Consider the following 20,709-nt stretch of genomic DNA (forward strand, 5'->3'; position numbering starts at 1 on the left):
CTGGTGTCTACGTAGCACACAGCTGACAGAATCCAGAATCCAAAAGTAGGTCAGAGTAACCTCTCGCATACAGAGCAGTCTCCAAATCCGAGACCTCTGTCATATACGTAAGAACGAATCCTCACTGGGTTTGAAGGAAGCAGATTCAGATACGGATAGATCTAATATATATCCACCAGAATACGGCCAAAATGTGCGAATACCTCCCCGTCTACCACAAACCAACTGGCTGCGTTGCCTTCCCCAAGCACGTCGTCGAAGTCAAGGTTTATCTCGCCTGCTTGGAGATCATCAATGATCCGACTGGGGCGAAGGAACGCTGCGATGACAAGGACTGTCATTTGGCTGGGTCGCTTGGCTCGACTAGGACTCGGGCGGAGTGTCCTCATTGTCTTTGTCCCCCTTGGGGGGTGATTGAGCCGTTGTATATTGTAAGTTATTTGATGTGAATCTGTTTGGGTTGGGGTTGGTACTGATTTCGGGTGCTAGGTGATCAGGGATCCGGAGTTTGCTTCGTTGATCGCTCAGGGTGGTTTGTTCTGATCGGTTGAGGAACGTAACCTGGTCTAACTGATCTTGAATGGATTGGCGGATAGGTGCAGTGGTTGACATCGTGTCAGCCCTTTGGTGATACCATTTGCGGAGCTGAAGCTTGGGTGGGATGCACAACGATGATAACGGCCTTTTGAATTTTAGTTGATCGTGGCTTGTAGCGCTGACAATGAGAAGCGTCTTATGAACAAAATGGCACTTTCTCTATTTTGTAGTACTATGGCGGTAGACATAATGCCAGCCTTCCTTGGCCATGTCCTCGCGGACCCGGTAATTCTCCTCGGCAATCTTCAACAGCCCCAAGTCCATATCCACCACAAGCACGCCTTCCTCGCTCCCCATCTTACCCACCGGTCCGACAATGGGGAGCGTGACGCGGGACAGACCGAGGAACTTCTCATCGGCACCCGCGGCATTGACGAAGACAATGGCGCAGGTATTCTCGAAGCAGCGAGACGTCAGCGTTGACTCGAGGAAGAGCGCTTCGGAGGCGGGGTTGTAAGACAGCGCCTCGGGCGAGGCATCGTAGCGAGTCCCTTGGTGGGTCTGGTCAACCGGCGATTCATAAATCAAAAAGAGACAACGGACACATACAAAAAGTAGGAATAATCACCACTTCCGCCCCATTCGCAATCAGTTCCCGGAATGCCTCTGGGAACGCCAGATCCCAGCATATCAGCAGCCCCACTTTCCCGATTGGCGTGTCGAACGCCTCGTGCGGTGCCTCGCCGGACGAGGTGAGGTGAGGACGCTCGGGATGCCAGATGTTCTTCTTCCGGTAGGAACCGAGGATGCTGCCGTCGTTGGAGATGAAGTATGCCGTGTTGTAGAGGCAGAACTGTTCTTTCCCCTCGGCTTCAGCCTCGTGCCTTTCGACGATACTTCCCGGGACGAGGCAGATATGCAGCTCCTTTGCGAGGGCTTGGTAGGCGGATAGGTACTTCTTGTACTCGCCTGCCTGGACGGCCCAGAGGGGGTCATCTGGAGCCCAACCGTTCAGATGGTATCTAGTCAGAATAAGTTAGGCTGTTCTTACGATGCTTCCAGGCCAGTGACTTACTCTGGTAGGACGGCCAGTTCGGCACCTTGGGCGGCTGCATCTCGAATGTAATTACATGCTCTGGCGTGGTTTTCTTCAATCGCGAGGTCCTGATGAATTCAAGTGTTAGATCCAAATTAAAGGAGGACTCGGGCCGGATAAAATCTGTGGTGCGCTCCAGATAGCAGTCACGGTGGCGCCTCTGGTAGTGACGTAACTTGCCTTGATATGCCATTGAATCACCGCGACTCGACGGATTGGTGCCATTTCAGATGTTGTAGATTGGGGCCCTCAATATACGGTTCTGAGAATCTTTCGAGGATGTGGTCAGGGGATGTACACTCGATGTACTTACCTTGTAGGAAAGTTGGAGAATCAGGTCGTTGGGGTAGCTTGTGGGGTTGAGTGTCTCCATACCCCGCTTTGATGAACCTCTGCCCCCTACCGTGTACTCCAACTTCAGCCACATCCAACAATCACATTTGTTGTACAAGCTCACCTCAATGCTATGCCAGTCGGTCTCCGTGTCATTCTATGCAGCATTTGTTAAGGGTTGAAGCGACCTTTTACCATGACAATCATTCACCAGTGACTCGGCAGTTTTTCCGAATGGCTGATTTCAAGAACAAATGACGTCTCATTTTATCATTAATATTATCTGATCTATCTAGCTTCATAAGTCATACGTATTAGTGTCCGCTTACGCGGTCGTTCTTCAAGCAATGTGTCGGAGCTAGGCCATGGCTCCTGCCACCGAGAAAGTCGGCTTCTTGCTCACCCGATATACCAGCCTGTCGGTCCAGAAATGCGAAAAGACAGCATGGACTGTTGGGATTCCACCGAAGACCGTTCCTGCAATAGGAAAGCAGACGCGCTCCACTAGCTGCGCAGGACTCCACCAGAGGCGTTCTGAGAACCCTGCATCAGCCACATTTGCTTGTTGCATATCTGTTTTCCGCGTGCGCACACAGAGTGCATGCCATGGCTCGTACAGAAAAATGCAGATATTCATTCCAATGAATGACGATGCGCGTAGCAGGTTGGTAAGCTCGAACGCCCACGCCATGGTTGGATGGAGGGCAGCAGCAGGCGTCAAGAGAGTATAGATAGTAGAGAATAGCATGAGTATGATCAGATGGCAAGGAAGGAAATGAGCTTCCCAGAGCAAATGTACCAGGGCAAGGTGCCTGGGCCGGAAGAAGAGACAGCGGCAATGAGAGCGAATGTAGCTGATAGTACGCCGTACGGCAAAACCCGAGTCAAGTGCACCCCACATATGCCTTAATGCCTGTCGATAACGGGCACGGCAGGTATCCAACGACCGTCGCCAGCCTCGTCCGGTATCACTCGAGACGTTGCACTGGCTTGCGGGGACGTAGACTGGGCGGGTGATGACGTTGCCCGCAGTCTCAAAATAGCACTTGAGCATCATATGCATGTCTTCTCCGATGGCAGTAGAATCGCTATCCCAGCCACCAATCCTCTCGGCCAGGGACAGCGGCAAAGAGTATACCGATGTTGGGATTGAAACGCACGTCCCGGGGTACATGGTGGACAAACCGGCGAATCCCCAAAGTAGGTCTGCGCAACGGACCAGAACTGGAGTCTCGTGCGAATTGCGGTCGAATATTATAGGGCAGCAATATAGAGTCCGGTCTGCTTCCGAGATGTGCGCATAGTGAAGGCGCCGGATCTCTGTAAAGTAATCCTGCCAAAAGTGCGTATCGGCTATAACCCCGGTTAGGGCTATGAATTGAGCAGACTGAAGGAACAACACCTACCATCCATGACCGTAACAATCACATCACATTGTCCCGAGTCCAGCTCAGCCCTGTGAATTTCCATAATGTGTCGGGCTGCAAAGGCCACATTTGAGCTCTTTCCTGCTATTTCGCCAGGTAAACCCGCAGGGTGAAAGGTAGCATGAATATGGCGGAAGGACGGCTCGAATGCTGATGCAAGCTTAGCCGCTTTTTCGGCGACGCCGGCTTCTTTCTGTTCCATTGCGAGGTATATCTGATTTGCGAAGATCCAATATTAGTTGCATGAAGCACGAACAGTCTCGTCCAGCACCCACCTCATACTGTGTCCGTGCCCTTGGGTGGCTCGCCAGAACATCCAGGGTAGTCCGCAACGTATGTAGATCCTCACAGTAGTTCGGAACGATGATTGCGTGAATGACCTCCAGTCCATCAGAATCGCGAGCCGTATCGCTCGTCAGTGGATCAGATACATCCGATTCCGTGTCCGAGAGTGTCGAAGTGTCCGAGAGCCATTTATCTTTGTCCACAGAAATGCGAGGTTGCGCGAAGTTTCGCCGCTGGAGGGCCTCTTTTGTCTTCCGGGTCACAGTTGAGAGGGTCCACCCCAGACGCGTGGTAAAGGCGAACATACTGACATGGACAAGGACGGTGTATATGACAAACAACTGCTGGGCCATGTTGAGATTTTGCGGCTGACTTCCCGGCGTATCTTTTGGCGATGATGGCGACGGGCTCTTCCATTTCCAAAGGGCGACTGCATCACTGGAGGTCAACCGAAGAAGTACAATCAACGCAATGATACTGAAGCCAGGCAAGCAGCGTGATGCCCACTGGAAGACCATTTTGTGATAAGCCTGGTTAGTAAATACCTGCTGCAGATTCCTTCACCCCGCAGAGGGGGGAAACTAATCAATTCTCTACGAGGCCATGGTATATAACCGTCAAGATCCTAAGAAAAAGGGGTATTGGACGGAATGTCCCTATCCCTCATAACCTCCACAGGGACACACTAGGTAGCGGTCCGCTGGAAGCGCTGGAGTATATTGAGTATAACGTCCTGACGAATGGACCATTGACAACAACGGAATAAGCATCATGGCCCTATCATTCGACGGTTCAGCTCTAGGAGGCTGTATATTATGATCAGCGATAGAGACAAGGTTCGTTAGCCGTGGGAATCATTCGAAACTGCTACAGGCACTAAAGCACCTGCATGCGTTCGGCGGGCTGTGGTTTTCAGGCGGATTAGTAGAAACACTGTATCAGGCTCTTTCACTTGAGAGTCAGCAGGTCAGACCCCCTCCCACGTGCCTGACCAAAAAGGAATGAGGTGTTAACCTGCGCGGCAAGGGCTAAAACGACTTCAGACTCGGAGGCTAGCAAGAAGAAAGTGCCTTAACAGTTCTCTGCGAGATACGAATTGGGCTCTTTCCATGCTAGCAACGCTCGGATCAGCTGTGGACACTCCCAAGCTTTGAAGGCCAGTAAAATGGCGGTGTCAGCAAGAGGTCAATTTCCACAAGAAGCCAATTTTCACCCTTCTCTCCAGCATAGCACGCTCTATGTGAGTCAGACAAAAGCCATGAGAGGTTCTTTGAAAAGCATCCCATGACTATTCGGAGTACAAGACCGAAGGGGAGACCATCATTTCCTAACCGCTGTGAAGTAATTTGGGCAATCAACAGTGAACTCGACACCGAGCAGTAGTAGTGTCTGAGTGGTGGAGATGAAGCGCAATCGTCGCGTATAGAGTAGAATGGCAGCCAAAGCGACGCCTGAGGCACGCATATACAGTCTTTACCCTTTCGGTGGACTCGCACGGGCTACAGAAGAGGAATGGAACCCGCCCACATGCAAATAGCTACGTTGATTGGCTCGCTTGGGTTTCTCAGACCAATAGGCTCGGACCAATGATGAAGCAGCAAAGACCGCGTGGGCCAGTTGATGGATCAATTCAGTCCCTTGTCAGCTTCTTATTTCAACCCATTTGCTTATCGTTAGTCATCCAGGATGCTGATCAAGAGGTTAAAGGGTCACAGGCGGCTTGAGAAGATTGAGGAAATGCATTCCATTCAGCCGAATGCTCGAGTCGGTCATGGTGCTAGTGACTATTTGGATTGACCCGTGGTCATGTCTTCACCCAAGACTCCGCGATAGAGGGCTCGCCCACTTTCTGGAGTGTCTCAGCTGCTTCGACTACTCGATATGAAAACTACCTAAGTAGCTATAGCTAAGGGTCCAATGATCTTCATGCAAATACTCACATGCCGCCAAACTAGCCTTCATCTCTGCCTTACACATGTCGGATGCCACAGACATGGCTAGAGAAGGGCTTCACACGCTCAGACTATGCCTTTAATCACGGAGGGTGCATGAGGCTTCACGAGTAAGCCACTTAACCTGTGTGACCAGTCACGGTGCGGTCAATACCTTTAGCTGGGATTTAGGTCACTTACAAGGAGCTCGACTGTCCTGTGTACTAGTTGCTAGAAGCTTCCCAATCTCGGTTGCAAATGTTAAGTCAATAATGTTACCCCAACACGAGCTGAAATTAGAGTGACACCAAGCACTCTATCCAAAATATCTGGCAGTGAGTGAACGAAATATCTGCAGCAATTTGCTCTTCAATGATAAACAGGCATGATTCTTCGACTACCCAGACGCTCAAATCTACCCGAGCGGTAAATGAAACGCATTTTGTGGTCGAAGAAAGGAGTGACAGCAGCCCAATACCTTTCAAGACATAATACATATCTAATTAATGGGAACACAGCCTCAACTCTCCCTGATTCCCCCGCTCATGCGCCACAATGCCGCAAAACACCTTGTTGGGATAAGTATAGAGGACCCTCGCCGGACCTGGGTCTTCCTTGGGTTTCTTCGAGTCAAACTTATAGTCGTGGCCATCCGGGAATGTCGGGAACTCCAGGAGGTAGTGGTCGTCCTTGCCCATGCCGTTCTGGCTGTGTTTCGGAGGACGGTCACAGTCGGCTTTCCCGAACTTAATGGGCGTGCGACCCTTGATGAGCTTGCCATCCCCGTCGTAGCCGTTGGTGAACCAGTGCGGGTAGCTGCTACCAGTCTTGCCGTCGGACAGAGGTGCGTGGTGAGAGTTGCTCTCGGCTTTGGCTTGATTGTAGACAAGGCGCTTGTCTTCCCATTTGTTTGTCTTGGGATTCAGCTGCTGGTTGATACATGTCCAGGTCTGTGGGGTTATGTTAGTTACCATCTCGAAGGCGGTTTAAGGCGACTCTTACCGCACGAGCGTCGAGGGGCGAGGGAGCAGCTAGAACAGACACGGCTGTGGCAGCCAGCAGGAAAAGGTTTTTGATTGCGACCATCTTGGACGCAGTCAGGACGATTGTGAGGATGTCGTCTAATATGGTTGCGACAAGCGAGAGGATTCAACAGCATTTATATCTGCCATTACAGGTTCGGGACATGGGATTGTCGCGAAAATGCTTTTTCTGTCCCCTGTGCAACTCAGATGATGTTGGATGAGCATCCCTGTATGTGGAGGTAATAGTTGGGGCCAGGAGACGCCCTTTACAGGGTAAATCGGGCATTGAATTACCAAGGCGAGTGAGAGCTGGTGAAGTCAATGTAACGTCGTCATCTTGGAGGCATGAGATGTTTGATCCTTTGGGGCAAGTTACCTAATAGAGAGAGAAGGCTTGACCGTTAGTTTATGGAATAGACCCCTGACCCAAGCTTCATGCATGTCAGCTATAAAGACTAGACCGTGGATTGCAACATGTCAAGAGCTGAAAGGGCACTACTTTACCCCTGCAGGTGAGACAGTGAGAATTTTTGAAGAAGACAACTGGTTGGAAATGCCTCATTGTTGCCTGATGCCAATTTTGGCCCCAGGAACACATGCCATTTGAAACACTGCTGACCTGATGTCAGATTCCCAAGTGGACGGGGTCAGAACAACTTGCCTCAAGGTCTCGAGTCAACAATACATTTCTACTTTGATTCTCTTTTTCTGTTCTTTGTTCTTCTCTCGTCTTCGTCTTGTGGCCCATATCGCGCAGTCCGTATCCCACCTCGTCTTTTTGTTCCCCACTTTCTCCATCACACCAGCTAAAAGTACCATTTTCAACTCCAAAGTAGAGGGAGTTACCATCTCACTATGTCTTCTCTTCATCTCGAATTAAAAGATGACGATCCATGGTTTATCGAAGAAAGAATCTTCAAGATCCTGCTAGACTACCTACAAAATCCCACGACATCCTCCGCAACCACAGCCCAAGCGCTAGATCGACTGTTTCCTGCGAACCGACCTGACGAGGATCAACCTGCAGGCGAGCCCCGCGAGGACCCAGGAAGTTTTCTCTGGCACTTCTGGGGCGTGGTTCATAATGTGGCCCAGCAGATCCCCTACACTGCTCCTGAGCAGGACAGACTCGCAGAGCTGATAAAAGCCTTAAAAGATCTACCTTCCCAGACAAAAACTGTCTACATGGCGTCATGGGATCAGACCTTTGACTTGTGGGGAGATTTGCCGATGCTAGGTCCAACGTTCAGGGAAATATATGATCGTAAGTACAGATTTCTGCGAGCGCATCCGGATCTTTCTATTGACAGATTGATAGGTATGGTATCTCTGACTGATGAGGAGGAGCGTGGACATTGGCAGAGCTTGAATGCTTATGCTGCTCGCTTGACTAGAGATGGCTCTGCTGATTTGATTCTCTTCGCAAAATATGCGATCAAAGGGATGTTAGCAGAAGATTTGGAGCAAGGGCTCGTCGATGATTCCCCCAGATCTATTCTGGTATGTAGAATAGCTGTGGCAGCGGAATGGGTCATACATTGCGGACAGAGACTTGTGGCCCAAGAAGATGGAGGGATTGATACGGAAAATTGGCAGAGGTGCAAGGAAAGGTTCAGCAACGTCTCAGATAATGCTTCGATGAGTCCGCAGACTCGGGAAAGAGCTCAAAAGGCAACCCAGGTTATGGAAGCTCTGCAGCCGAGATGAATATGTATTTTTACTTAAACCCAACAGGAGATGGTGCCAATACGAGGATACGAGATAGACCTGGAGGTGCGATAGCGGCAAACGCTTACAACATCTCAAAACTATCTGAAAAAAAGAAACCCTCTGTTTCCAGGAGAAAACTGTCCTGTTCACCTTTCTCCCACAAATATCACAGTTCACATGAGGTCACTGTGTTGTCGGGCATCACAGGGTCGCGTGACCCACAGTTACTAGTGACCGTGCCTTGGGGTCGGGCGCCAAGAGAGAAACAAGGAACAAGACCCAAAAAAGGACTGCGGCCAGACTTCGGGAGCGTCGGCTGCATCTTATAACCTGTAAACTTAACACTGGACAGCAACATTGAAATGGCACGTCTAACAGCTCAAGAGATCATCGCTCATCCAGCATATGAGACTGTAGATTGGAAACTTCCTCCCACAACCTCGGGACGGGCCCTGGTGGCTCAGAACAGGCGCGGTGGTCCGTTCAACCTCAACTACGAGATCCATGGCACAGGACCCGTGAAGCTAGTTGTCAGTATTTCATCGCTTGCGCGCATGCAGTAATCCCGCTGCAAGGATCATTTTTAAGGAAAGTACGATACTAATGCCAATTAGTGGATTATGGGCCTAAATGCCGTCCTGAAAGACTGGAAGCGCCAAACCAAGTACTTCGGCCACCTCAACGGCTCGAAGTACTCCTGTCTGGTGTTCGATAATCGCGGGATTGGCCAATCCGACAAACCCACCTGCTTCTACTCCACAAGCGAGATGGCCCGCGATGCCGTGGATCTGGTCAGCTCGCTGGGCTGGATCGACCTGAAAGCTCCCGCGACACGCGCTATCCACGTCATCGGCGCCAGCATGGGCGGCATGATCGCCCAGGAGGTCGCGATGCTCATCCCGGACCGACTCGCCAGCCTGACGCTCTGCTGTACAGCTCCGCGCCTCGTACGCACAACGCCCTTCTTTGAGAACTTGCAGCAGCGCGCGAGCATGTTCATCCCGCGGCATGTGGACGTGGAGATCGACCGCATCGCGGCGACGCTGTTTGCGAGTGAGTTCCTGGTGCAGCCAGATACGGAGAATGAGGACCCTGCGTTGAATTTTCCGACGAAGAGGGATCGCTTTGCGGCCGGGCATTTGAGGAAGAAGGCGGATACGGTGTCGTATACGCCCAAGGGTTTCTTGTTGCAAGTGACTGCGTGTTATTTTCACCATAAGTCTCCGGAGCAGTTGAGGGCATTGGGGGATGCGGTGGGCAGAGAGCGGATTGCTGTTTTGCATGGGACAGAGGATCGAATGCTTACGTTCCGTCATGGGGAGATTTTGAAGGAGGAGATTGGTGAGGGGATTACATGGAAGGTTTTTGAAGGCGCCGGGCATATGTTGGGGTGGGAGACGGAGCATGAGCTGAACCGGTCGATACAGGAATTGGTGGACCGATTTAGTTGATGTTTGGTTAGATCTATTATACATATGCTGTTCCCGTAGTCTTAAATTTGAGCGTTTACCTTCATTTTTAATTCTAGTTCCTATGTGTTCTTTGTTTCAGAGTCCAAAATTGAGGTGTAAAGTTGGAGCAACGCAATGATGGAGAAAAAGCAACGAGGGTCTGTGCAACCTGCAGAGTCCTTAATACTCACCAGACAAAGCGACTCTTGAGATCGGATATGATTGGTCCATTTACCTGTTATGATGCATCCGATAAACACGAGGCAATAGAGTGCGGCTGTGTAACCACCAAGTGCCCCTGTCAATCACCTGCCCCCAGCGAATGATGACAGCCTCTGATGCTCATTAAAAGGCATGCATCAGCTTATCAACTCACAGCACCTTTCATCTGACCTTGTCATTACCGGTCACTTGATAGTTTGACATTTCAGCCGCCAAGTGGCATAAATACTGTGCTTCTTCCAGCACCTCTCACCTCTTCTTGTCCATTGCCCACAATCACGTCAAAAATGGCAGAAGACACAGATTTTAAGGGACTTCTCCTTCGCAAAGGCGATTACCATCCCGCAGGACCCGACGACCTACGAGCTCCATGCCCCGTTCTCAACTCGCTCGCAAACCACGGCATCATCGCACGCAATGGCCGCAACATCACCGCCGCCGAGTTAAAAGCCGCGCTACGCTATCTTGGCATGGGCATCGATGTCATCGCAATACTCGTTAACGGCGCATTCCAAGTTCACTCTGATGACCCGAAGAAAATGGCCCGGCTCGGACTACGAGACAAAGACCAAGTCAACGAAGACGGCGTACCCGTGCTGAATCTCGACCAGGTCGGCCGACCTCACGCCGTGGAGCACGACGTCTCTGTAACCCGACAGGACCGCGCTCTGGGCGACTGCATGCATGTGAACCCAGACCTTCTGGAGCGATTCCTCGCGGCCCCCAAAACAGAGAAGGGTTTCAGCTCGTCGGATTTCGGTAAGTATCGCAAGGCTCGGTTCGACGAGCAGAAGAGAGACAACCCGGCCTTGGAGTTCGATAGGACCAATCACTTTAGTGGATGCGCGGAGCTGGGGGCCGTTCAGTGTGTATTTGGTCGGGGCTTCCCGTATCGTGTACCGGAGGAGTATATAGAAGCGCTGTTTGGCGAGGAGCGTTTACCCATCGAGGAGGGATGGCAGCCGAGACGATTACCGCTGCTGTTGCCGGAGCTTGCGCCGGTAATTCTGAGGATTTCGCATTTTGCGTCACCTTTTTGAGGTCTGTGAAGATTAGAATAAGCGGTGGGCAAGATTGAGGATCGGAGGCTAGAGTGATTGGTCGTGTCGTGCTATGAGATTTAGCCTTTGCAGTCTGTTTCCTGAGTGAGAGTGCGACCGCTAATAGATTTATTTTCGGGGGGTTTTTTTTTTCCCTTTTTTCCTGTCAAACATGTCCTGCGCTGATCACTTTTGTACTTGTGCATGTGGCATTGCATGACCAGGTGCATGGGATGGGGTCGTTACTTCAATGAAACCTATTTTCTTCGATCTGCTGCAAAGTCGCTTGACCTCAGCCACTAACCGAAGCTTGCATGCCTTAATCAAGAGCAGCTCAACATACTACTCAGTTCATGCCAGTAGTAACGGGCAGTAAGCTATGGGCTAGGGGTACTTCGGGATGATTCGGCTTCCCCAGGGCCGCCTGTCAGAAAGTAGCTGTGATGCGGGCCGCAGCAGAACAATCTAACCAAACTAAACTTTCAATCTGGGAAGATCTTGGGAAGCGGATCTTAGAATATGGAGAAGGCATTTATCTTTCCTAATGTTGATAAAGAGAGAACAAAAGCCTGAGCTGACAATTTGTCTCAGACGCTAGGGAGGTACCTAGGTAGACTGAAACGGGTTGTGCTCTGTAAAGTGCAACAATCAAATTACAGGCCAAAGCTTAATCTATTTAGAGTGCGTATTTGTGGTACCGAGAGTCAAGCGCTTCCCCACTTGAAACATCCTAGGCAAACTGCAAAAAGATATGAAGGAACTGAACTCCCAGGTCACAAATCAGAGTCAAGGTATTTTTAATTTGTATTGGACGTAAGTTACCGTCCCTGACTTTGCCTGTAGGTGTTTCATCAGTAGTGTAGAAAACTTATCTTGTAAGCAGTTGTTATCAGTGGCTTGCATAGTGTATACTACTTCTATTGTGATATCTTTCAACCTATCAATAGCAGGATTGATATTACCCAGGATAATCATCATCATGACAGCAAGCTGCAGATATTAGTACAGTGATATATGCACAAATCCTTGTACGGCCATGCCGAGAACACAGCCGCTATCAAAGCGATGCAGCCAAGACCGTAACAATACACGGAGTACCCATTCCTCAGACATACCAGATGGTCCAGTCCGGCCGGTCGCAGCCATCACTGTGCTGACCCGATGGTCGGGACTGGTCATCCCTCGGCCATTACCGCTACTGGTAGGTGTGCGCACTGAGCAGTTGAGCAGTTTAGGAGTCAGCTACATCTCTCTAAGTGAACATGGAACAGAATAATAATACACTAAGCTTACTCCGTACTTGGATTTTGTTTCGAGTCTGGAATCTGGATTTATTTCGGCAGACCCACAAATCGACGCCCCCAGTGAGCGATTAATTAATTAATTATTCGGTTCCATTGTAATGTTAGGATTTATTTTGATTTTTTTGATAGGCAAAATCTCTCTCTCACCGTCTTAACCTATTCCTGGATCGACCCCGGCCCATCGCAATTTTCTCCTTAGTCTGACGACTGTCCATTACCATTTCTTCTCAAATCTCCTTTCCACTTCTCCTCTTCCCAAATTCTCTCTTTTATATCCATCTGAGCACTGAATTTGGTTTTCTTATGCCTTTTCTTGCCTCTGCGGCCACCGCGATTCTCAATTCAGTTCTGCCTGCTTGTCCTGCTCCACAATGTTCTTGGCTTTCATGACTGCTTGCCTTCTCCTGAACTACTACTTTCCAGTGACTCGAGGCTAACACTGGTTGGTTCTGGGACTTGTTCTGCATCCATAACTTGCGCGCAGCTTCGGAGATTTGCAGTGACGGAATTCGTGCCGTAGATCTCTCGTGTGGCGGCGGATCAACGTCCTTTCAAACTCAACCCCCTCCTCGAAGAACATATCTCGTTTCTTCGTTCTCAGGGAGTCTCGTCGACGGCTTATTTGATCGCAGAGGTTCTTCGTGGACAGGATCGATTAGTCTCTGCGAGACGCCCGTTGTCGTCCAGTTCCTGCCACAATGTATACTCCGCTACTTCGGAGGTTGGCCTCGATGAAGTCCCGCATTCCGCTGATAAGCGGGCTTCATCTCAACTTTATCTCAGTGCATTACATTTACATTATCGCCATGACACTGATCACTTCCATTATGCTTTATCCAGGAGGTGATTTTGCCTATATTGACATCCTCTTCTTTTGTTCCGGCGCGGCAACTCAGAGCGGTCTCAACACGGTGGATTTCAACAAGTTAAAAACGTACCAGCAGGTGATCCTCTACTTCAGTTCCATGCTTACGACTCCGATTTTCATCCACTCCATCCTCGTCTTCATCCGGCTGTATTGGTTCGAGAAGCGGTTTCAACACATTGTCCAGGATACTCGAGCGATGCGTCATACCAGGACGCAGACGCGAATGCGAACCATGAGTCAAGATAAGGATGCAACTTCACTGGGAAGGGAGGAAGCTGGCATCGGCGCTCGCCAGATCGTTGTGCTGCGCAATAATACACAGGGATCCAATGAAAGAGGTCGTGAGGCGGCTGCTGGAACCCCCGAGTACGGATCGACTCCAGGCTCGCCTTCCCGAGTTGATAGAACGGACAGTTCGGAGGCTCAAGCGGATGGTCTAAATAGCACTTCAGGGCTCGGCTTGGGCAGCCTTCGGGTGCCGACGCACTTGAGTCCCGAGCATCACATTGCTTTCCTGGAGAATCAACGGAAGAATAAAGGGGCATTGCGCATTCCCAGCCCTCGGGAGTATGACCGCGGCGGCGTCCCCGAGGTCCTTGAGGAAGCAGACGACGAAGGCGACGGATCCAAGCGGACGCGTAGCAGCGAGTCTGACGAAGAGAGCTCTCGGAATTCGGAAGAGTCCGACCAAGTGGGACCGCTGGATGGCCCGCACATCACCATCAACGAACCGGACATACAGCAGACGAGAACCAGAAATTCGACGTTCCCCCGTCTAGACACTCGTCCCACTTTTCGTGAAACGAAAGATCTGAACGATACATCCGCCCTGGAACGTTCAAGGTCACGACGCCCTACCCTTAGCAATCTTGTTCGCTCCTTGACCCACGAGCGGGAACGTACGACACTTCCATATCTCAGTTGGAACGCTACTGTTGCACGAAATTCCAACTTCGTTGATTTGACCGAGGAACAGCGTGATGAGCTGGGAGGTATCGAATATCGAGCCTTGAAGACTCTGGCCATCGTACTCACTTCTTATTATCTCTTCTTCCACATCCTGGGAATGGTCTGTCTTGTCGGTTGGATTATGACCACTCACTGGGGTCAGGTCGTGGAGCAAATCGGGCAAGGCCGCCCTTGGTGGGGCATCTTCACCGCGGCATCTGCTTTCAACGACGTCGGCTTCACGCTGACACCGGACTCCATGACTTCGTTCCAAACAGCTATATTTCCTCTTCTCCTCATGACTTTTCTTATCATTATTGGCAACACCGGCTTTCCTTGTATGCTCCGATTGATCATCTGGGTTCTGTCGAAAATCGTCCCACGCGAAAGCGCCGTTTGGGAGGAGCTCAAGTTTCTGTTGGATCATCCTCGCCGATGCTTTACCTTACTCTTCCCGCGAAACGCGACCTGGTGGCTGTTCGCTATCCTCGTGGCGCTGAACATAATTGACCTGGTCTTCTTCATTATTCTCGACTTGACCGATCCGACGGTTACCTCTTTGTCACCGGGCATTCGGGTACTTGACGGCCTTTTCCAAGCAGCATCCACACGGACTGCTGGATTTGGTGTGGTGAGTGTAGCGGACCTACATCCTGCAATTCAGGTCTCCTACATGATTATGATGTATATTTCGGTTTTCCCCATCGCCATTTCCATGCGAAGAACCAATGTCTACGAGGAGAAGAGTCTTGGCATTTATGCGGGTGGAGAGGACGAAGACTCGGACGAACCACAGCACCCCCCAAGTTACATCGGGTTCCATTTAAGAAGGCAGCTGAGTTTTGACCTGTGGTATGTCTTTCTCGGGCTATTCGTAATTGCCATAGTGGAGGGCACTCGCCTCCAGTCGAAAAACGACTATTCTTTCCAGATGTGGGCAGTGCTTTTTGAAATTGTCTCCGCCTACGGTACCGTGGGCCTGTCATTCGGATATCCAGGTGTCAACACGTCTTTCAGTGGCCAGTTCAAGGTTTTGTCAAAGCTTGTTATCATTGCAATGCAAATTCGTGGTCGACACCGTGGTCTCCCATACGCCCTCGACCGTGCAATCTTGCTTCCATCGGAATCTCTTAAAAACAAGGATGTGCAGGATGCAGAGAGACGAGTGCGTCGGCGTGTCTCCAACCTCAGTACCATGTCTGGAATGGACCGAACTTATTCGCAAGCGCGGACAGACAATGGTGCCGCAACAGGCGCCGAGGATAAGGAGAGGGGTGCAACGCCATGGACAAACGCGGACAATATCATCCGCCGGCACTCGACAATGCGGTCGCAAAAATCCCAGAGATCCCAGCGGTAGGGGTTTGACATTTGGACGATGGATAGATCAGTACTATTTAGTTATATGGGTCGCTTGACACATTTCAGGTGTCTGGTGCCGTACTGTTTGATTTGCACATACTAATCGAAATCTTCACACATATATGGGGGATTGTTTATTGAGCGTCTGTGTTATTTGGCGAGGATTTTGTCGTCGTTATTTCATGTGTCCGATATCCTCACGGCGGGAGATATTGTTTTCAAATAGATATGGTTGACCATTTACCTATATATTAAGCAACACAGCTGGCTGTCTTCGTGATCATGATCATTTCAAGTTAAAGCTCTGGGAGACCAATAAGTTTTCACACCAACTGGGACAAAGTAGTATGTTACAAAAATCTGCCAGTCTTTTGAGACAGCTGAAACAGAGATCGTCCAAAGCTAGCGAAGCGTTGTATATGAATCAAGTGGGCCGACTCCAGGCAGCAATCAATGAAACGGATCTCAAGATATTGAATCTGGAAAGGGACTTCACGCAGCTTTCTATCTACGCTGTAATGGCTGCCTTTGACTCGAAATTAGCTGCCATGGAATGGTAATTCTTAGTTGATATTTTCTTAATTGATATTTGCAAGTTGCACCGCATGATGCAAACGGTAGGAGGTACTCTGTATGGAGTACCTGTACTTATACACCTCCTTATCCACAGTGAAAGTCAAACTTCGAGGTGAGACATTTTCCGTTCCCGATTACCTCATAAGGAGGATGCGAGGTTAGTAAAACAATAATCAATACTTCTAGATTGGTTGGGATTACGACAGAGAGTGTCATACAGTGCAGGAGTCTATATTGCCGCTTTGCGGTAATTTCTTTGATGTTGACTGGGTGATTGCTTCCCAGAGAAAGGGCTTGTTGGTCTTGGCGGAAGCTTCGCTTTCTTCTTGCCTTTTGCTTCGCCCCTGCCACTATTACGTATTACTGTGTACTCAAGTATTGATGAGCAGTCCCCTGAACAATTGCTCTGTTACTTTCTAACTAGTGACGCCTTTGTTAGGGTGGAGACGCCTTTCTGGATTTATTGTCTTGCAAAAAGCAAGAATACACTGCTTTATGAAATTTTAGTAGTGTCAGGTACCTGTCCGGATATGGAAGCCGTGTCTGTTTTGGGTCTAGCGTCAGGGACCACAGTATTTACATTCAGACGGTACATCTGGTGGATCTTTTGGCTTAATGTACAGAGTACTCCGTACTTAGTCGACATTGGATACAAATGAAAGGATGAAAGGATCCCTGAATGACTTAATTCTGGGCCAAGCGCGCAGGGCTGCTTGACTCAATCCTAATTTATGGACTGTGCAATGTAGCACATCTCGTGCTGCTGCACGCAGCCGTGCATGCCGGCTTCCTAATTTGGATATGATCGGTGGCTGCTTCTCATGTTGTGCATGACGACATCCCTTACTTCCTCGCGGCTTCTTTCATGACACTCCACCTCTTTCATAGCCAACTCCGTTCATTATACGCTAGCTCAGCCTCGTTCGGATTCAGTTACTGGTATCCACTGCCTTCTGACTTCCGCTAATCGTGTACTCGAGGTAAAACCCGCAGCATATGGCTGAAAAGCCGTACAGCGGCACCGCCGACGACTACAGTCGATATGGCGGTGTATCAACGCAGGTCGGCCATTTCGGAGTGGATGAGCACCAGACGTTAAAGCCTGCTTCGTTCGGCGTCCAAGATAATTTTTCGCCTGAGGCCGCTAAACCATGGTGGAATCCTCACAGTTGGTCGCTGCGCGCGAAGCTCATTGCGGGCGCGGTGATTGTCGTGGCTATTATCGGTGCTATTGTAGGGGCCGTGGAGGGAACGAGGGCCAATCGGTATCCCGATTATTCAAGGCTTGACTACAGATTGTTGGACACGTACTCGGGACCGACGTTTCTGGATAAGTTCATTTATTTCTCGGATAAGGATCCCACGAATGGGTTTGTGCAGTAAGTGCGCCCTTCTGTTTTCTGTCTTGGAGAGCTTGGGTTGATTGTCGAGCAGATATGTGGATAGGATCACAGCTGGAAAGCTAAACCTGACCTATGCTACGGAATCCTCTGTCATTCTGAGAGTAGATACATCTACAGACTCTCCCAGCAATGGCAGACGGTCGGTTCGGCTGGAGTCCAAGAGGTCTTACGACACTGGCCTTTTCATTTTTGACATCGTCCATACGCCTTATGGCTGCGGGACGTGGCCCGCTCTGTGGCTCAGTGATACGTACAATTGGCCACTGAATGGCGAGATTGATGTTGTGGAGGCGAACAACGGTGGCACTGAAGGGAACGCAGTAACCCTGCATACGACCCCCGGTTGTGACATGAAGGCCAAACGGAAGCAGACAGGGCATGCGCTGTACCACCAGTGTGACAATAGCACTCATGGCAATGCGGGCTGTGGCGTCCAAGCTCCACCGGCCTCTTATGGCCCAGAGTTCAATGACAATGGGGGAGGTGTAAGTCTTTTTGTCCAGGGCAGTTTTCTTCAACATGCTAAAAAAACAACAGGTTTATGCTCTGGAGCTCCGCACTGCTGGCATCCGGGCTTGGTTTTTCCCTCGAGGTTCGATACCAAACGACGTTTCAGACAACATACCAGATCCATCGACTTGGGGAACTGCCTTGGCCGACTTTCCCAATACCAACTGCGATATCGCGTCCCATTTTAGCAACCAGAGTATCATCGCCAATATTGATCTCTGTGGCCAGCTGGGCGCACAGCCTCAGTTCTACACCCAATTATACAATTGTCCCGGCACGTGTAGCAGTTTTGTTGCGCGCAGTCCTGCCAATCTTACCGAGGCTTACTGGGAGTTTAAGAGTTTCAAGGTCTATCAGGCTCAGTAGTGTGGCGTTTTCTGCATTTTCACGGCGTTCGAGATAATGGTTGGGGACGATTTGGCTCTATGGCAGTTATGTCCGTTTTCACGAATAAATGGCGATCGTTTAGGCTTTGGGTACCCTCTTAATCCCCTGTCATGCGAGTCGAGGGATTGTATAGTCTGTGTTGAAACGCGTTTGTCTCTTAAATTCCTTAGAATACCACGGCAAGCCCTATGCTATTCCTTTGAGCTCAACATATTTGCCAGATTTTTTTAAGTTGAGATATTAATAGTGGTGTAAGGGAGATCGTCAGCTGCAACAGTGCTATTTGAGAGCTGTATTGGGCTGATACAGTCGGTATTTGCACGCAAACCATCAAGTACAGAGCACTCATGTCTACCTTAACCAGATAGCAAAGTAATGACTACCCACCACTGCAGATGTTAAATTTAAATTCAATCCAACTGCTGCAGTAGTCTGAATGTTTGCGTGGGAACATATTGCATGTTTACAGGTCACTGGGACTTGTCCATTCATAGTTTTTCTCGGCAACATATCTATGGCGATGACTAAGTACAGTGAGACACAATCACCTAGCATGGGTCTTGATCTTGAATGAATACGAAGGAGTCATATCATTCTTGACAGGGTAGAGATCCCCTCCTTCAAACTTCATATCCCGGGCATAGTACTCGACGTTGACCTCCTCGCGGGTGATGTCCATCGTGACGAATCCATTGGCAGCAGACTGCGAGTTCGCGCCCAGCCACTTGGTGTACGGGCCCAGAGGCACCCCGTTGTTACAGTCTCCAACCTCGGGGTATCCCGCACCGCCGGCTAGGATGAAGTTCGTGTTATTGTTGTAGAAGTGCGCGAGGCAATGATCGTGGCCGTTGAGGACGACGCCGCCGTGCTTCTCGACGACTGCGATCAGCGGCGCAACGTCGGTGTTGTTCGTCGCCGCGGACATGTACCCGTGGTGAAGCTGGAGGAATTTCCACTCGGCCTTGGACGCCGCGAAGGCCTGCTCCAGGAAGGCGACCTGCGTGGCCCGCTCGGCGTGGCATTTGGCTGTGTACTCGTTTTGGTAGACCGATGTGCTCTTTTGGTACTTCTCGATGAAACAGTCCGAGTCTACGACCACGAATGTCGCGGTCCAGTCTGCGCCGTGTAGGTCGTAGGTGTAGTATGGCTGGCCGGTGGTGCCGAAGTACCAGCGTGAGTCGTAGAGGGGCGCGACCTTCGTCTCGAAGTCCACGCCGCTCTGGCCCTTGACGACGTCGTGGTTCCCCAGGCATTGATACCAGGTGGCGGTGTCGAAGACGCCGCCGCGGTACATGTCTACCCAAGCCTCCTGGAAGCGGATGATGCCGCCGGTGGTGAAGTCCACGCCGCTGTCGTAGAAGTTGTCGCCGACGGAGACGAAGGCGCTGCAATTCTTCGTCTCGCAGACTTTGCCGATGTATGCGGCGGTGTCGGCTGGTCGAGTGTTAGGAAAGCAAGCTTTGAGTTTCTGGAGAATCGGTTGCCGAGACTTGCCTTGTAGAGCTGTTGCGTTGGTGACGGCGGCGCGGTCGCCCGGGTCACAGTCGTTCTGGACCTCCCGGGGGATGGTGATGTTTTTGGCGATCAGGCGGGGCATGACATCGTTACAGAACGACAGGGGAGCGGGCTTCCAACCTGTCCATCCAAAGTCTTGTATCATTGTTAGCGTGTGTTGAGTTGATTGTGGTACAGGGTGCTGTAATGATCATACCACCGACGACACCAACTGTCAGTTTGGCAGGGGCAGTGGAGGCTAGGACAGTCGAGGCCAGGCTCGCCAAAGCGAGAGTCATCTTCTTGGAGTTTGCCATGACGATGGACGTGAGGAGACTGGAAAAAGTGTATGAGCCGGTGCTGATGTGTAGAACGACTGCGAGATGGTCGACTGCACAATAAATACTATTCACAACACGGGAGGGATGAGGAATCGAACAACATCCACGAGGCCCCTGCGCGGAACTAGGCAACGTTGCTATTCATTGGAGAATTTGCCGAAGCTCATCCCATCTATCATCACAATAATTTGCCGAAGCTCATCCCATTTAAAATTGGATGAGATGCTCAGCGCGAATAGAAAGTGGGTTGCCCGCCGTTGTGGGACTAGTTAAGCTTCGACGGACATAGCCATTGCCAAACCCCGGCAGTCCAATGAGCTTGGCAAAGCTTAGAACGTGGTCTCAGCATGTGGTTGCCTGATGGTGCACAGAATGTGTTTTACTTCAGGAACCGAAGTGCGGGAAGTAGTGCCGGGTTGGACAAAAAGCTTGACCTCGAGAGACATGATCCTGGGTTGG

At 50.4% G+C, this 20,709-nt stretch overlaps 9 protein-coding genes across 9 annotated transcripts; 5 read left to right on the forward strand and 4 right to left on the reverse strand.

Moving 5' to 3' along the window:
* Nucleotides 1-191: 191 nt before the first annotated feature.
* Aud_006576 (uncharacterized protein) lies at nt 192-543 on the forward strand (the record flags this gene model as incomplete). The annotated part of the gene is made up of 2 exons (XM_043291475.1): nt 192-431; nt 490-543. The coding sequence occupies 2 exons, from the start codon at nt 192-194 to the stop codon at nt 541-543; spliced, it is 294 nt and encodes a 97-aa protein (XP_043147410.1).
* Nucleotides 544-756: 213 nt separating this feature from the next.
* Nucleotides 757-2,006, reverse strand: Aud_006577 (carbon-nitrogen hydrolase family protein; the record flags this gene model as incomplete). Its single annotated transcript, XM_043291476.1, has 4 exons — nt 757-1,088; nt 1,147-1,559; nt 1,613-1,701; nt 1,947-2,006. The coding sequence occupies 4 exons, from the start codon at nt 2,004-2,006 to the stop codon at nt 757-759; spliced, it is 894 nt and encodes a 297-aa protein (XP_043147411.1).
* Nucleotides 2,007-2,324: 318 nt separating this feature from the next.
* Nucleotides 2,325-4,196, reverse strand: Aud_006578 (glycosyltransferase family 2 protein; the record flags this gene model as incomplete). Its single annotated transcript, XM_043291477.1, has 3 exons — nt 2,325-3,319; nt 3,373-3,607; nt 3,669-4,196. The coding sequence occupies 3 exons, from the start codon at nt 4,194-4,196 to the stop codon at nt 2,325-2,327; spliced, it is 1,758 nt and encodes a 585-aa protein (XP_043147412.1).
* Nucleotides 4,197-6,112: 1,916 nt separating this feature from the next.
* aspf1 (major allergen and cytotoxin AspF1) lies at nt 6,113-6,695 on the reverse strand (the record flags this gene model as incomplete). The annotated part of the gene is made up of 2 exons (XM_043291478.1): nt 6,113-6,559; nt 6,612-6,695. The coding sequence occupies 2 exons, from the start codon at nt 6,693-6,695 to the stop codon at nt 6,113-6,115; spliced, it is 531 nt and encodes a 176-aa protein (XP_043147413.1).
* Nucleotides 6,696-7,489: 794 nt separating this feature from the next.
* Aud_006580 (uncharacterized protein) lies at nt 7,490-9,795 on the forward strand (the record flags this gene model as incomplete). Its single annotated transcript, XM_043291479.1, has 4 exons — nt 7,490-7,898; nt 7,953-8,134; nt 8,731-8,874; nt 8,959-9,795. The coding sequence occupies 4 exons, from the start codon at nt 7,490-7,492 to the stop codon at nt 9,793-9,795; spliced, it is 1,572 nt and encodes a 523-aa protein (XP_043147414.1).
* A 509-nt stretch (nt 9,796-10,304) lies between these two features.
* Nucleotides 10,305-11,057, forward strand: Aud_006581 (putative peroxidase; the record flags this gene model as incomplete). The annotated part of the gene is made up of 1 exon (XM_043291480.1): nt 10,305-11,057. One exon carries the CDS (start codon nt 10,305-10,307, stop codon nt 11,055-11,057), a length of 753 nt encoding a protein of 250 aa, XP_043147415.1.
* Nucleotides 11,058-13,059: 2,002 nt separating this feature from the next.
* On the forward strand, nt 13,060-15,537 carry Aud_006582 (potassium ion transporter; the record flags this gene model as incomplete). The annotated part of the gene is made up of 1 exon (XM_043291481.1): nt 13,060-15,537. One exon carries the CDS (start codon nt 13,060-13,062, stop codon nt 15,535-15,537), a length of 2,478 nt encoding a protein of 825 aa, XP_043147416.1.
* Nucleotides 15,538-17,111: 1,574 nt separating this feature from the next.
* On the forward strand, nt 17,112-18,394 carry Aud_006583 (glycoside hydrolase family 16 protein; the record flags this gene model as incomplete). Its single annotated transcript, XM_043291482.1, has 3 exons — nt 17,112-17,494; nt 17,550-18,003; nt 18,056-18,394. 3 exons carry the CDS (start codon nt 17,112-17,114, stop codon nt 18,392-18,394), a joined length of 1,176 nt encoding a protein of 391 aa, XP_043147417.1.
* Nucleotides 18,395-18,959: 565 nt separating this feature from the next.
* Nucleotides 18,960-20,226, reverse strand: Aud_006584 (uncharacterized protein; the record flags this gene model as incomplete). Its single annotated transcript, XM_043291483.1, has 2 exons — nt 18,960-20,065; nt 20,127-20,226. 2 exons carry the CDS (start codon nt 20,224-20,226, stop codon nt 18,960-18,962), a joined length of 1,206 nt encoding a protein of 401 aa, XP_043147418.1.
* Nucleotides 20,227-20,709: the final 483 nt, after the last annotated feature.

The sequence above is a fragment of the Aspergillus udagawae genome (assembly GCF_001078395.1).
Source record: "Aspergillus udagawae IFM 46973 DNA, scaffold_4, whole genome shotgun sequence".
Taxonomy (NCBI): domain Eukaryota; kingdom Fungi; phylum Ascomycota; class Eurotiomycetes; order Eurotiales; family Aspergillaceae; genus Aspergillus; species Aspergillus udagawae.